This window comes from Calidris pugnax, unplaced genomic scaffold (genome assembly GCF_001431845.1).
Source record: "Calidris pugnax isolate Ruff unplaced genomic scaffold, ASM143184v1 scaffold188, whole genome shotgun sequence".
In the NCBI taxonomy this organism is placed as follows: domain Eukaryota; kingdom Metazoa; phylum Chordata; class Aves; order Charadriiformes; family Scolopacidae; genus Calidris; species Calidris pugnax.
Window position 1 is genome coordinate 14,590,660 of NW_015091257.1, and position 17,466 is coordinate 14,608,125.

The following is a 17,466-nucleotide window of genomic DNA, read 5'->3' on the forward strand; positions in this document are numbered from 1 at the left end:
CCACCGCCAGCCCCTGAGGCAGGCCCACAGGAGCATAACAGCCCCAAACTGAGGTGAAAAGTGTGGAGCTGCCAGCATGGTTTTGACCGCAGCATGGCATGGCCAAGGAATTCATGGGAACACTGGAGATCTTCACACCATGCCAGCCCTGCAGCAGCACACGTATTTTTGTGCCAGCACTGAGCCCATGCATGGGGCACTGGGCAGAGGAGCTGGTAATCACAGAATCACAGAATCTTCATGGGTGGAAGGGACTATTCAGATCATCGAGTCCAATCACAAAAACAAAAAACGAAAAACCAAAAAACACCCACCCCACACCAAAAAAACCCACAGACACAAACCAACAATCTCAGGCACTAGAGCATGTCCTGAAGAGCCACATCTACATGTTTCTTAAATACCTCCAGGGATGGTGACTCCACCACCTCCCTGGGCAGGCTGTTCCAGAGCCTGACCACCCTCTCAGTAAAGTAATTCTTCCTAATATCTAATCTAATCCTCCTCGGCCACAACTTCAGACCATTTCCTCTGGTCCTGTCATTATTCCCTTGGGAGAAGAGGCCAACACCCACCTCTCTACAACCTCCTTTCAGGTAGTTCTAATGTGCAATTGGGTCTCCCCTTAGCCTCCTCTTCTCCAAACTAAACATGCCCAGTTCCCTCAGCTTCTCCTCATAGGACTTGTGCTAATGACATTATGACTAATGCCGGGGACCAGGGCTGCCCCACAGCCGGGCTGCCTATTGTGGAGGGTGGGCAGGGAGAGAGTGGGGCCTCCTCACACGTGAGTCAACTCCATGAGAAGATGAGTAGCTTCAGCAAAATACGAATTTCTGAGGGTGTTTTACGGCGCTCTCTCACCTTGCTTGCACAGGCGCAAATTTCAGGCCCGGCTGTCACGGAGTACAGCATTCCTGTGGAGTTTTCACACACAGAGTAGCTCACAAAATTTGCTGGGTGGCTGGCTATCACACACCTAGAAACAAAAAATTACTGCAGATAGTTGTGTTTAATCCTTTGATCTGTTAGCATAACAGATTCATCTAACCCTTTTACTCATTTAAAAATGGATTGTAAATAAGAATACAGAAGATTAAATTTAAGTAACACAACTTAATGAACACTTTGAATATTTACCATCTTATTTCCAGCTAGAACTGTTTTAAGTGCTAAGTGCCATGATCCCACAGAAATACTTTCTCCTTTTAGAGCTGAAAGAAGAACATAAAGGGAACTTAAAACTGTTTTTCTAATAATCTATAGATTTTCCAAATCAAGAATTTGAATATTGCCATCCAAAGGCATAACCCTGATATTAAACACCTGACTTCTACATGTAACCAGAAGTCTGCCACAAGACTGGGGTGTTGATAGTAATGAAAAGTCATTTTACACAACTCTTCAAACAACAACATTTAATCATTTTCACATCAAAATCACTTTGTAGCTCACCAGCAGTTTCTGTTTTCCTTTAAATATAAACTCAAACACTTTTAAAAGCAGCCGTTTATATCCACAGGTTTAATGCATATTTGATCCTCTTTAAAAAGGGAAAATCCATGTGTTATGTGAAATACTTTCTGTTATTATAATAAAATGCAGTAAGAAGAGCTCCTGTTTCTACAAACTCTCTTCTCCCAGAATAACCAACTTGCAAAACAAAGCATTTTCACAAAATCTTATTTAACTTTCTTTTACAAGGCATGGTATGGTGGACTCCTAACTTGGATTTATAAAATGACAAGTTATTATCTCAACAGGAGAGGAGAAAAAATGTAACCCAATATAAGGAAACTCTGTGCCAATTTTAGACTTTCATTTGCAAAAAATGGAACATTTCTGTGATGTCTCATATTTCTGAGGTACAACTCAGGAATCAATGCTTTATTTACTACAGATAAAATAGTTTATCTCTTTCCAGGGATACAATTAGGAGGCCAGAGCTTTTAATTTCTGGATACATGTTGCAAATGTATGACTACAAACCCAAACAGAATTCTTACTCCTTACCCCTTGTTTCCTCCTGTTCTCCTAACTCTTCTACTAACTTCACAAAAAACCATGGAAGTAATCTAGGAATCTTTATTGCTGGCAAGCTATGGTGGGACTATCATTCTTTGTACAAAAATACTTTAATGCAGTTATTTAGAAATGTTAAATACGAGCATTTCAGTGATAAAATATTTTATTAGTGCTTCTGTTTGAGTACATTGAGCAATGTATTGGAACTTTTAAAAAAATTCTCAAGTTTCACTATCCGATCTTTCAATCTCAGACACAGCTGTTACAAGAGACGCAGATGCTACGGTAGAGGAAATCATCCCAACAGTGAGGTTCTGTATTGCCAGTTGAGACCCATAAAGCAAGACTCGAGTATGGTGGAGTGTGTATTTTATATATCTATGCATATCAAAAAGATTATAGGAATTCTGCCAACCATGTGTGAACGTGACAAGCCAACTGAACACTACGTCTCATCCAGCTCCTGGCAGGCAGGGTGGTTAGCTGTGATAAAGGATATGCTGGCTGGAGCCAGCTCTAGCATTTGATGAGATGACAAATAGATCCCTTGTGTGGTTTTTTTTGACGCTCTGAAAGCATCACCAATATCACTCACGCACTCACTCCACGCTGTGCAAATATCCATCATTTAAATGCTTTAACAGAGATTGCTGACAAGGTATGAGATACTCCGTGGCTAGTAAAGAACATACAAAACTACAACCAGAAAAACAAGAGACCTTATTTTGAAAGGATGAAAGTAAACAGAGAAACTGGAAGAAATGAAGTAAGCATCAGGTTCAATAAAACCATGACAAGAAAGTCCTGCTGCAAAAATAGGACTATAAAGTGTATCAGTCTATAAGTGTACAAGATAATGTAGCAAACAATAGCACGTAAACAGCAAATGAAACAATGTCACACAATAGAGAACCTTGTGCATGAAATAATACAACTTTTTATTCACGTTTTATAGATTACTTTTATTTATTTTTGCTTTAATAATGCATATTCTGTTCACTCTGTGCAAAATTGGGGACAGAGGCGGGCGTTTAAATCATCTAATGAAAATCAAGCGGAGATGAACATTCAAGTTGAGGGGAGAGACCTATCAAAACCAGGAAAGCTAAAAAGCCACAGCTGCTCAAGACAAAGCTGCTCTCAGCTGCGCCCTTTTGTCCTGCCACCTTGCACAAACCTGGCTCTACTGACGGAGCAGCTGTACGTTGAGAAGGTGACCTCCGCCGGACACCGGGGACAGGAGTTGTCGTGGTAGCTACATTAGGGAGACCTGGCTTGCAACCGGCTCCAGTCAGTGTGTGGCAAAGAAAGGCACAAATCATTGCAAGGACCAGATTTCTGTTGGTTTGTTTCCTTCTTGTAAATACGTTACTGTACACAAAGTAAGTTTTAAACTGTAGGGGGTTTGGGGACATAAAATTGCATATTTAACAGAACTTAAAACCATAACAAAAAGTAGGCTGTTCTATCTCGAAGCAAAAATAATCCCTCCAGCCCCAATGTTAACATTCATTCCTGGCTATATGCAGTACAAACATTTTAAAATCTGTGACAAAAGACAATTAAAAACCAAAAGTCAAAATCATAAAGCTTGTAAACAGATAATCTGAAATACACTTTATTTATGGAAAAATATCATCAAAATAGTACCACTATGGACTAAACTGCCTGAGTTTTCATTTCACCTAGGATCTTGAAGTAGAGAGCCTTTAGCACAAGAAGATCAATTTCAGTCACAACTAGTGCCACACAGCACTGCTTCGGGTGGAAATTTCTTGTTGTTGGTACTGTTGTTGTGCTATCAAAAACTGTTGTGCTAATCCTTCAAATAAAGGGATGTTGAGGCAATTCTTAAATCATTTGGCACAAAGTTATTTTGGCTGGGGCATAAATTTGAGTCTCAGTCATGAAGAATAATGCAACATTCCACCTATCAAGTATTCACTTTGATTGAAGAGCTTTCTTTATGTCATTAACTTCCATCTGAAAAGAAAAGAAAAATATTTGTGGTAAAATTAGATGCTTTAACAAACTGAGCCACAGTTGGTGCTGCTTGAAAAGCACATGTTCCATCTTGTCCACAGGTGTCGAGCATGGGTTTTATACTGCTCTTATTTCCACAGATTTCACAAATTGAGGTGACCTTCTCAGCTGCATAAGATGGCCACTCACGGCTTCCTCCTCTCAGAGCTTGACAAGTAGAGTCATTGAATGTACCGCAAGACCTTTCAAACTTTTAAAATTTCAACATTTACCAGACATGCAGCTTGCTGCCAGGAATTACTTGCAGAATGAGGACTGTGTCTGTGCACCAGCTGCTGCACTTAGACCCGGCACAAGTAAACCGAACTGCTGACAATGTGCACTGGTAGCTGAGGAGCAAAACCTGTCACGTCTCCTGTAGGGATGGCTCTTGCTGTAGAGATGGTGGTTGCTTTCTGCACCCATCAAGCCCACGTCCAGGCACCTTAAGAGCTCTGGTGGACGTACAGCTGTGTGGTAAAAGGATGTGGTTGAAACGGTCATCAGCTCTAGTTATACACTGGCCTCTCTGACAGATATTGGAAACCCTGAGGCAGGGGTATTAGATTTATTCAAACACACCTGTGGTGCTCAGCTGCACCATATCAAGGCAGTCTTCTTTAATACGTGGACTGAGAGCTGTGCTGCTTTACGAATGTCCCGGTTTGAGGTAAAACCGGATCAATTTTGTGTTCTGTAACTTTGCATTTTAGTTAGGCCTTTTCTAACTCTCTGAAATTAACGGCATATTGTGGAGAAAACTGTTCCTTCTCAGAGTGATAAGTTTGTGCTACATGCCAGGGAATGGTCTGCAGAGAGGCCCTTGCTTATACTTATTGCTATAATAACCAAGGTCAGCCAATTTTCGTTATTTGCCCCTTAGAGGGTCGGAAACGGAAAAACGTAGAGGGGTCACATCTGTGGGGAGGAGCGGACAGGACAGGTGACCCAAACCTGACCAACTGGGGTATTCCATCCCATCTGCCCCATGCTCAGTATAAAAGCTGAGGGATCAAAGGGTCACGGGTCTTCCTGCAATGGCCGACGTCCGAAGAGGACCCTGTCTGTTCATCTGCCTTTGATCCCGACCCATGTGTTCCTGACTCCACAGCTGGAATCCTGTTCCCATCCGTCGCTGAGTCCAGTCTGGGACTTCCCCAGTGCCTGCCGGTGACCTGACTGTCATCCTGGGAGCTTGATACGGTTTTGTATATATGTTGTATCTATTTCATTATTTTTCTTCTCTTTTATTTTAATATTATTTTTGATTAAAGTAGTTTAGTTAATTCTAAACTTTTCAATCTCCTTATCTCTTCCTCTCCTCTTTCGGGGGGAAGGGCCATCTGTTGGTTCGGTTGCGGTGATTTCGGCTGAAACCACGACAGATTTATTGACATTATATGACAACGACTGTCAGAGCACTCACAAACTAATGCAACTTTTGTGTTTTGAACTCTCATCTTCATGTAAAGCTAATAATGCCACCTCGGTGAGCATCTGAACATTAACCAATATGAGCAACTTTTGAATTGGAGTAAAAGGATTCAGCTATAAGATCGTAATTTTAAAATCATTAATGCAGGTCTCTGTAAAAATGTAAAGCCATCCTTGAATAGTCTGGCCTGTTAGACTAAATCAATAACCACTATTAAAAATGTTCATTGATTTTATCTGAATAAATTTAAATTTTAGCTGATGGTGAATTGTGTGTTACTAGAAGCCATACTCCTATGTGGCTGCACACATAAAGTCCTTTAGGCAGCCCTAGAGCACAGACATTGATGGTCCCCAGTTTTGTCACCCTTTGCCGTTTTCCCCAGCACTTTACTGAGCAGGAACAGCTCAGTGAAATTACAATTCGATTTTCTATCCTTAGTACAAAGAAAAAGTACAGTTGAACTATACCACTAAAATTAAAATGTAATCAATACTGAACCATTTAGCAAGGGGAAGGGAAGGGAAGGGAAGGGAAGGGAAGGGAAGGGAAGGGAATATTTCAGTTGGAAGGGACTTACAACGATCATCTAGTCCAATTGCCTGACCAATTCAGAACTGACCAAGCTAAAGCATTTTATTTAAAGGCATTGTCCAAATTGCTCTGAAAACCCAGAAATGCAGTTTCAACATCATTCCACCTCGAAGCAGCCCAGCCAATGATGCTAGCAAAGGCCCAGCTCTGTGACTCTCCCACAAGCAGGACAGTGTGCTACCTGGCAAATGACAAAACCAGCAGGACAACAGCTAGAGCTGAGGTACTATGGAAGCAGTGACTGGGCTTTTAGTCTGAGCACCTTCTTTTATATTGTTTAGGGTGCTTTGGTAAAAGACAACCTGAGTACAGTCTGTAAACCAGACATAAAAATCTTGCTGTATGAAATCATATTCCAAGCGTATCGACAGTATGACAAGCCTACTACAGAATCACAGAATCACCATGGTTGGAAGGGACCTCTGAGATCATCGAGTCCAAACTTAAAAAAACAAAACAAAACAAACAAACACAAAAAAAACATAAACCACAAAACCCCACCACATCACACCCACCCACAAACCAATAATCTCGGGCACTAGAGCATGCCCTGAAGAGCCATGTCCACACATTTCTTAAATACCTCTAGGGATGGTGACTCCACCACCTCCCTGGGCAGGCTGTTCCAGTGCCTGACCACCCTCTCAGTAAAGTAGTTCTTCCTAATATCTATTCTAAACCTCCCCTGCCCCAACTTTCACTACAAAATATAAAGCTTTGGGAGAGAGCAAATCATTTAGAAAGATATGATTTCATTTGTGACAAAATCAAACTATTAAAACTGAGACTAAAAATATCAGTTCAAATCCTATATTGTGGTGGTGTTTTTTTTTAATTTGTCTACTTGTACTGATAAATTTTTAGATAATTATCAGACTTTTCAGTATTGTAATATATATGACACAGACTGGCAACACTATGAAGGGAACAGGTATATCCCTTTCAGAAGTGTTAGTATTTTTTGATTCACTGCAATCTAAATATCTTAGCAGTTTTATGTCCCATACCTGAGGCTAAATCAAACCTGCCAATACTTCCATAACATTATAAATAATTTAAGTACCTGCAATCGTAGACGGATCTTCTTTTCTTCATCCAACTCAGACAGCAACTGTTTAATCTCTTTTCTGTTAAAAGAATGCAAAAAAGAAAAGCTTGGAATGGAAATGATTAAACTAGTAAAATACAGATGATCACTTCTTGGAGACATTTTCCCTGTTTCCCTAGTTGCCTGTTTTCCTCTGACCAACTTATTAAAGTCAGTATACCCTTATATACTATATGCTGTACAACAGAGAAGTAAGACAATCTATACGAGGACAGCACCCACCCACACCCCATATTAACGATTAATACATTTCCTTCTAACAGCCCCTCATCCACAGACTTTGCTCAGGACCAGCTCTGTCAACACTCTATCAGCACCCAGTTGCCTTTTTTGCCATTCAAAATGTAGATGGACTGGCTGTTGGTGGGTTATAGGAACTAGCAATAGAAATCCTGCCCAAGCTATCCACATTATTTCAGCCACTTCAAAGCTGCTTATGCCAGCAACACAATGTAACCTTTGACTTCGTTTATAGGGCTTAATGATCCCAAATATGGATTTGCTGTCATCCTTCTTTGTTGGGAAGGGGAACATAGCTATAAGGAGAAGACATCTTCTCATGTGATCTCACCTTAAGACAGAAACCAGTAGGTGGAAGCAGCCCATGCAAGAAGGGCTGGGAAGAGTAGAGGAGCATGGCTCAGCCTAAGTGGCGAAGCTGAGGGGCTCACTGGTAGATCCAGCCTGCACCATGCCCATCTTCTCCCAAATACCCCACACCCCTCTGTTCCGCCACAGTGTCTGCACGCTGCTTTCCCTTTTCACTTTCCTGCCTGGGCTATGCACAACTGACAATATAAGTGAAGGTTTAGCTTCCAAAACATTAAATATTCTCAAGAATAGCAAAAGCTACATGCCAGCTCCAATTTCCTCTAAGAAATGAGCAGCTTAATGAAAATAAAGATGCTCAACACTAAAATAGTAAGATTCGGGGTTGTAAACACAAAGGTTTTCAAATGTCCTAATCACAATTCAATTGCTTCTGTAATACAAGCTTCCTGGGAAAATGTGGTAATTGATTTAATAATTTTAGGAACTTGTAATAATTTGTACTACAACTAGAAAAAATGCACCCCTTATTAAGATCAATGCATATGAGTTCCCAAATAGTTATTGGCAAATAAAACAACATAAAGACCTTATTCACTGCTTATAGCTTGGTAACTTAACTATTTCAACCCCCTATAGACATCTGCTTATGTCATAACACATGAAAAAAAAAGCTGGTACAGATGGATAGTGCCAGTCTTTTTCATTGAGCTTCTCACCCCTGAATGTGTTCTGTCAGAAAAGTAGACGAAAATCGCTCACAAACACAAAGGCAAATTGTGCAGAGTAACATACGTGAAAGCAAGCTCAAGAAGAAATCACCACCGCTATGCATGAACGCATGCATCCCACCTACAGTTGTGATTTGCAGTGCTTACTTTTGCTGGTCTTTCATGGTTTCAATGATGGTTCTCAGCTCCTTAATCTGTGTTCTCAGCTCCTCCAGGGCAGTCTGACCTTGGCTCAAGTGCTCAGTCTTTGGCTTTCCTTCAGTACCGAACAGGGATGGGGAATTTGACCTGTGGCCTGTTGTTCCCATAGCAATTGAGTGAAACCCAGGTGATGGTGAAGGGGATAGTGATGGTTGTACGTTACTGCCACTAGCCAAACCTCCTGGTTTTGGAGGCAAGGAAGTTTTATTATCAGACACCTGCAACAAAAAGAATAACATTTAATGTCTGGAGAAAGCTTTATGAAAATCAGAACTCTAACGAATATTAAGTATTTTGCTGCTCTTTGGTAATATTGAAAGTCCCTATTCAAACATGGACAGTTTAGGCCAAAACATGATAAAAATAACAATAGTCACTATCTTTGTACATGTACATCAGAGGGGCTCTAATTGGGATGCAGAAGTTCAGACAGCTTCAGTAAGGCTTTCCAGAGTTGCTGCAACCAGTCAGCAACAAGCTTTTGTTGCTGTTCAAGACACTCCAGTGGCTTGAGTGCTTGACTTCATGACCCTAACAATATTAACATTTTATATACATATGTGTTTATGTGTGAGTAATGTGTACCTGTAATCTTTCATGAATAACAATTCTTCTATCAGTAAATGCAAGTTTCCTTTGAACTGAAAAGAGACATTGGGCTGAGTTCAAACCTGGAGCAAGTGAGCAAGGCACAACTGGAGTCATTCAGAATGAACACCTTATTCCAGAGCTCAACTGGCTGTCAACATCAAAGCCTGAAGCAGATACTTTCTGATAGCAGTCATCTTGTTTTACAGGAACAATATCTACACCCTTGCCATATCAACACACAATTTACGAATGTTGGCCCAAGAGCATTCCTTAATGCAAGTGCTCCCAGAAGAGGGAGCTGTATAGCAAAACATGGTCGTTACAACTTGATCACAGAAGTGCATGACTTCATCTTTCAAATACTTTTGTTGGACTATTAGAATGTAATATCTGTATTATTAAACATATCCTTATCTACTAAAAAATTGCTCCAAAATCAACCTCCAAGGCATGATCTACATACTCCTTCTCTAATATTTTATCTCATAGTTTTCTACCAATATACAGTAAGAATGGCACAAGCCTATAAAAAGAATACAATTATACCAGTATAAAAAGTGATTATACTTGCAAATATAAATTCACATACTATTAGAGTTGTACTTTCTTTGCTTACAGACTCTTCTAACATAAACTCAATTTACAGCTGTAAGAAAGAGTCTTAGTTTCTAAAATTTATTTCCCTGGCTTCTCCGATTCTGTGAAATGTATTTACACTAGAAGGATTTTTTCACAATATGGTTATGGAGACATTTTAACTGCGCAATTCACTTTTGACTTGGATTTTAAACAAAGAACAATCTTCAGTAACCCTTACCATTTTAAGCTTCTTTAAATGGCCAGTTACCAGGTGATTGTTGTATTAAAATTTAAAAATAAATATTTGAATACTGTTTTCAAAAACGAAGATGCATGTGATAAGGTTAAGCAGAGATATTCCAGTTAACTTACTTGTGATATTGTAACAGTTCTTGATTTCCTTGACATGTCGATATTTTTGTGTGCAATGGAAACATGGTCTTCCTTATCTTCTTCAGGACTTGGTGAGTCAAAGAAATCGGGGCTTGAAAGGGATGACTATGTAGACAAACACACACGCCCCAAGAGAGGAAAACAAAGCAGGTATTTTCATTGTACAAGAATTTAACAAAGGAAGAAGAAAAGCATTTATGTGATGACTTCTTTTAGTTCTCATTTTCAAAATTACAACACTTAAAATCATTATTTTCAATGCTAGAGTGCTTTCAAAGCATGAAAAATATGAGATATACTTAAGAGTTGGATTGAACATTAATTTATGTCTTTGCATTGCATTACATCATAAGATGAAAGCACCCTCCTCTTCTCAAGAAGAGCTGTACCTGACTTGGCTGGGATGCTGAGCACTGTGCTGTGGGGCTGCCAGCTCTGCCCCCTGGGCAGCTCTGCCATGGCTTTGCTCAGTGCAGGTCTCATTTTGCTGCTCCTCAGAGGACTCCTGCTGCTGCCCGTGCCCAATGCTGGCCCTGCAGGGCTGCCTTGTGCACGGCTCTTTCTAAAGGTGCAAACGGGTAAGGTTCTTTCCACCCCTGCTCCTTTCCCCAGAGACTTGACAGGGGGCGAAAGACCTTTGAATTTGCCTTTTATGTTTCTATATCTATGCACACAATCAATTTTGAAAGCTTTCTTTTTTGAGTTCTATCTCTTTCACAATAATCCTTTGTGTTTCCCTCCTCTTTGCTTTTATTCAGCAACATGAACACGGGCAACCATCAGTAGTTGCTCTCATTCTGATATTCCAGAATGCAAAAAGCACATAAATTAACAAAGCCCAAACCCCACAGAAAAGGGCGTTAAAAAAAAATAAGCAGTGGTTTCCAAAGTATGGTTTATGATACAAACTTCTCTAAAGATAAAGAGTGACATTTATATCACCCTTATATTTACAATTGTGAGCTTAATGAGAATAAACACATGGTGGCTCAAGGAGAGCTGTTGAAGGCTGACAACAATCTGTTTGTCCTCAAAATCTGGTAGTGTCCTAGAGAAACCAAGGGAAATGCTTCTTTTGGGAAAAGACTTTCAAAATCCTTAATACATAGCACAAACAGGCTTATTCCAAAGATTTTTATAAAGGATTCTTCTGGCCTCAGTCATGGTTGGCAAGGAATACCTGGCAGCACCCAAATAAGGGGGTACAAATCTTGCAAAGGAGGGAATGTTTTAAACATCAGTATTCAAAACACTGGCAGTCTTTTGGCACTCATTTTCCTGAGCTGCATCTATCTGCTTCACTGTACGTGTGAAGGAACGGCAGTGTAAACGTAGTAAAAACACCAGGGAACAAAAATAGGAGGAGGGAAAAAAAGTCAGAAAAAAAAAAAAAAAGAAAAGGAAAAATAACTTACAGACGTGAGAGACTGGGAGGGTGGTCGCCTGCCAGTAGCTTTTGGTCTGGTTGTAGTTGGATGATTAAGCTTCTCAGCAATTGGTATTACAGAGTCAAAACCTTCCAAGTCTTAAAAATAAAATAGAGTTGATTTGGTTTTCTGGCAATTGTCCTCAAAGGGAAAGAATCACAATTTTTTTCTAATTTCAAAGAAATCAAATCCCATTTTCCCCACTGTATCATAGTGTTCTTCACACGTTTAGGCACCACAATGGCACTTAAAAAAACCTGGAAGTCAAAGGCAGCTGTAATCCAGTTAGCCTTGCCAAGCACAATTACTCTTCCATCTCAAATACAATAAAGCCAAGGGGGAACGTGTGAAGGAGCCCTTGGCTTCGTTTTCAGCATAGTGAAAGCTAAATGACAACATGGGTCCTATGGCATGGAACAAACAGTTTCAAAGTTTCCATCTTGCTATTAAAGGGGTCAGTAATTTTTCTTCCTGAATAATTGGAGACATGACAGTGCATACGTTGTCTCAAGAACTGTACTCTCAGCGCTGCACCTGCACCAATTGCTTAGGGGTGCACAGAATGAGAACGATTGAGTTGGAAGTGATCTGCAGGTTCCTGGACACCTGCAGCTGGAGGCAGCAGACCTTCCAGTAGCTACAGGGGAGAGGAATATCTCCAGCAGTCCAGAGGCTATGGTAAGCAAAAACTCCAGCAGACTCCTGAAGCTGTACAGAGCCCAGGGAAAACAAGTCTGCTAGATTGCAGCATCGACTGCCTTCATGGCTGGTGAAATGCAGTGGGGAAGTGTTTACTGCATCCAGCCACGTGGTAGCATGTTTATGTGAAGGAACGATGTGAAGCTGAAGGAATACTGCAGCTTGTGATTACATGCCTGAATCAAATGGCTTAACAACATTCATCTATTTTTATGGGCTATATCAGTTTCACTCACGTCCATTTCAAAATGCCCTTCTGCATATGTTAAGCAGAAATGAGTCAGAAAACATACAAGAGGTACTTTAGACAACATACATCAAAATTCTGTAAAATTACTTTCAGACATGAATCAAATACTGGAATGATATTAATTATTCAGAGCCTATTTTTCATTGTAGGAAGGAATAGCTTTTAATTTAATATATTGGGCACTTAATTTTCAGAACTGTTACAGAACAAGGAATATCTGAAGATCCTGCTTTGTTGCTGTATTACAACCATTGTGCAAAATTACACAATGGAAAAACAAATGAATTAATGGGCTTGTGCAATAAACTATATGCACTGAAGGACATTTAAACTGATTCCAAGTACTCGTGATTTGGCAGCTAGGAAGTAAATGGGATCAGACATTCCTTATTCAGCAATATTCTTCCATCTCTGGGAGACAAAAAAAAAGAAGAAAAGAGACCCCTTTCAATAGCCCTAAAATAGTCTAAGGTTATTCACCTCCAAACACCACTCTATTTTTGGAGCAACTCTTCCTATATATAACCAGTGACCCCACTGTCCTCTACCAGGTATTTCTCTCATTGCTTTTCTATTGACTGCTGCAACCTACGTCCAAAGGTAGGTCACCCAGTCTGTCAATGGGAACTTGGCAATCCAAAGCCTCAACTGTACCCAACATGTCGGGTGAAGCTGCAGTGCTTTTAAAGTGAAAATGAACAAAAATTAGAGGACTGCACAAAAGCTGTCTGGAGTCCTACAGAGCTTCAGGGTTTCAGGAGAGGAGAAATGAAAGTAAAAGTTTATTTTCTGGGGGGAAAAAAGCAAATGTAAGAGCTGCTTTCTAGTAATAGCCACTTTGAAGCCGACACATGAGATAGCTAAATCACTTGTTTAAGGTCACACAGCAAATCAGTGCTGTATTTTAGTACAATGTTTTTACCACTGTGTTACTTTGTTAAATTGCACAGCAAGAATACATTGCCATCAAAAATATACACTCATCTATAAACCCATGAATCTTGCATACAATGGAAGCTGAAGCAATGATTCCATTTTTCCCAGCCGCTCTTTCCCAACTAACTGTTTTTACTATTTTTTTTTTTTCCTGAGCTAGTCATAATCCAGCTCATTTTCCAACTGCGTGTTCCCAGCCACACAAATGCTGAAGGAAGGATCAGTACCAGTACCAGAGGACTGATACAAGCTGCTAAAACTGGGAGGAAGAGCAGACTACTGCTTTGGAGGGTAGCAAAGTGGCTGAAGTGATCTTGCAGTCTAGGGAGGCTCCAGTGCATGACTTCCCCCTCTTTGTGTTGCCACTTCTATGGTAAACACCACTGTCCCTCCCTCTGTTCTTACAAGAGATAAGTATCTACACTAATATGGAAAACAATCAATGAAGAAAATAGCAAAGGCATTAATTCAATGTGTTTCTTTGGCTTAAATAAAATAGTAATTGCCTAGAGTTTTATGTTTGATCAGAATAGTCAAATATTCATATTTAAATTTTAAAATGTATTGATATACAGAGAATGTATGAATTTGTGTCCTTGAGACCCATGAGCACTTGCAGATAAAATCTGCTCTGTGCATTTTATGAATACTGTGAAAGATGAAGATTTCTATGCAAAGCATCTATTATCAAGAAATACTGGGAATCCTCCATTTTTTCCACTTCTGAATGCATTTCTGACATCTAGAAAAATAAACTAAAGCTGCCTATACCTGAACTGAATTTTTAAAAAAAAGAGCCGAGCAGAGGTTGGAAAGGCTCCACAGGTAGAATCTGATGCCAAACTAGTGAAATTACAACCATTCAGCTGATACTATAAATGAAATGCTATTTAAGTGTAAGGGACAACACTTGGTACAATGCTAAAATAGTAAGTCCATTTCCAGTACTTTCATATGCCCTTTATCCCCTCCCTGCTTGTTCTCCTTATTTAGATGTGGTTCTCGCTTTCAAATCCGTTCTGCATCTAAAGTTATCACCGCTTTCCACAATCACCACCTATGAGATACTCATTCAGGAAAATTCCCATATAGTAAACTGGTAAAGAAAATGAGAAAAACAACCACTCAAGAGACCTCTGCCTTTGCTGTCATCTATACAGTAGATTCAGTAATGGATTCACTTATACTGTTTTTTTTAATTATTTTTTGCTAATGGAAAGCAAGGTTATATGGGTGTGACTATATTGTACTCAGCGAGATCATTAAATGCAGAGATTTGATTTTAGTTTGTATTTGTGTAGCTATTAGAAATCGGGAACTTAAATTTACTTAATAAGCAAAAGGTAAAACCTTCCTGAGCTGGACCAAATGGGATGTCATTAAAAAGAAAGTATTCACAGCCATGTTAATTGCCCATAAAGTAGCATCAGCATCCAACAGACCTGAACTCTGCACTGGTCCAGCTTTCTCTATGTCTGTTAGTAATAACAACCAGTAAGGAAGGTTCTACTGAACACACAGAACACCAAGAGCACCCTTCAATTAACAGTGGCACTCCCCAATTACAAAAATAGTTGATACTTGTTCTACAAATAAACAGACACATTTGTCTTATTACTGTCTTGCTGATCAAGCTGGTAATTCATGAAGTCGTTCATGAGATGGGGAGAAAGACATCAGAGTAATTCAAATATAGTGTAGTACACACTAAAAAATGTCTGGCTTACTGAGAAAACATATTTAATGAATATGAAAAATGTCAGCTGTGCAAGAATTATTCCCTAGTATCCTTCCAAGCCAGTTAAGAATTGGATGTTTTTCCCCATTGCTATGTTCATTAGGAGACATGGTTATTTAAAGTGTGCTGATGGTGTTTCTAAAAAAATGCTGAGATCCAGGAAAACAATTATTTAAGGAAAAAAGTCTCAGCTCATTAGACTCGCACCTTCCTAGAAAACAACCTTCAATCCCTCAAAAAAAACAAAAAATCCAAAAAAAAGCCAGAAGGAAAAAGTTACATGGTTATGCTTCCTTCCTTACCCTTTTTTCCCCTTACATTTACTATTCTGGCATAAAGTGTGCCTAGGCCTCAACTTTGTTTTATGGTTAGAATTTTTAATCTTTGGGCAGAGTGATTTATACATAATGGAGACAGAAAGCTCTTTGAATTAGCAGAGAGATTTCACCTTGAGAAAACTGAAATGGAAAGTGATGGATAATAGCAGAATCAACACATTCAGAATGCTAACGGTGAGGTTTCATAGAACAGAAATACAGGAGGGCTGGAAGAAATGAGGCAAAGGTGGCATTCAATTCATTTGAAGAAGATAATGTCATAAAAGCCACCAAGGTGGATTTCAGTTCATAATAATTTTCAATACATTTAAAAGATTGACAACAGGCTTGTGAAATGGTATATACACTGTCTTTAAATACAGTAATCCTAAAAGCTATCAAATGAGACAGAGATACTGCAGATGAAATCTTCTGCATTAATGTCCATTCAATATATAGCACTAATTAAATAAACAGCTCCAACAATAATCCAAATATTACTGGGAATTTTCAGAAGAGCACAATTATTTAAAATACTTCAGGCACCCAGATTCTGCTACTCCCTCCATGCTGAACAGCATCGTACCCTTCAAGGAACACAACTGTGCTCCCAGACTGGCTCAGGGCAGCAGAATCTCACCCATAATGAACTGCAGACTCTTGTAAGATTTGAGTAATGCACTTTTAGCAGGAGGGCTCCCTGGCTGCAGTGTTACTGTGTTCAGGAGTGTGACAGTGAGGTGCCAGGGAGGCCTGCCCTGCATGGTTCTTTGCTTTGGAGGGAAACAGCTTAGCTTAACCGGGCTTCCCAGGACAGTCACTGCACAGATGCCTTTCCTAAAGTATACAATTATCTTTTCCCATTTCAATCCTGACTTTTATCACTTTAATAGCTGAATGTAGAAAGCTACCATAATGAGCTTTGCTAAGCACTTGCTGGTACCCTCATAAGGATTTTATTTTTAACAATTCAGAAGATGCCAAGAAAGAACTGAAAGGTCAAGAAAACTGAGCTAGAAGAAATGGATATGCTGTTTTCAGGCACCTCAACTTGACACACATGGAGAATGATTTAAATTTCTGGTTTACTGCCTTTTTCTGGGCCCTCCAGGGCAAGAGACCCAATTAATTTACGTAATGGACCATTAACATATCCCTGATTACAATATTTACAATTCACAACTATGTTTATGGGTGATTTTGATTCACTGACATAAATATTACAACTTGGGTATTTCTGCTCCTTTGCTTTGCTCTATTAAAATGAGCATGAACAGCAGCACAAAAAGAAATAACTGTTTTAGGCAGATTTGGTCTTCATTATATGAGTCACATTTTGTCCTCCAACCCTTATATTTACCAGAATTTTCTTTTTTCCAACTTTTACTCTATGCCTTCAGGCAAAATAATTATAATGTCTCACAGTATAACAGCCTGTGATTTAAAGACAAACCCACTCCATTCTACAAGCTTTTAGTGGAAAGATTCTCCATCCTTTTCCCTAGTGTGGGCCAAATCTTATTAGATCACTTTTTATTCCAGTCAGGGGCACAGCAATCACAAGTATGAGCACGTAACAGGTCTAGAACAAAGGCAAACACAACTCTAGGAAACACAATATACTGAAGATTTTTGTTTGTTTGTTTGTTTATTCGATGTTTTCAAGTAGGGTATTTTTAACTACCCTTCCAGGCAGGTTGACACCAGGCTTGGGCGGGGGAGGAACAGAAGAAGAGTATGGCTAATAATGTGAGTTCAGCCAGTTCTCCATGATCCTCCAGCAAATGCTCTGAAGATTACAGTCTGAGGAAATGCTGAAAAATGGACTCACGTTAACCAGCTTTCAGGGAACCTCTTAAGAAAATTCGCAC

General features: G+C 39.6%; 1 protein-coding gene across 4 annotated transcripts in view; it reads right to left on the reverse strand.

Annotated features, from left to right (window-relative positions):
- Nucleotides 1-2,939: 2,939 nt before the first annotated feature.
- The window catches only part of SH3KBP1 (SH3-domain kinase binding protein 1), a 233,840-nt gene continuing 219,313 nt past the window's right edge, over nt 2,940-17,466 (reverse strand). For all 4 annotated transcript variants that reach the window (XM_014960425.1, XM_014960423.1, XM_014960424.1 and 1 more), the window contains 5 exons: nt 11,644-11,753; nt 10,208-10,333; nt 8,612-8,883; nt 7,140-7,203; nt 2,940-4,008 (listed from right to left, as the gene is read on the reverse strand). In XM_014960425.1, the coding sequence (XP_014815911.1) occupies nt 3,967-4,008; nt 7,140-7,203; nt 8,612-8,883; nt 10,208-10,333; nt 11,644-11,753 (614 nt within the window). In that variant the 3' untranslated portion in view covers nt 2,940-3,966. The remainder of the gene's footprint in view (nt 4,009-7,139; nt 7,204-8,611; nt 8,884-10,207; nt 10,334-11,643; nt 11,754-17,466) is intronic.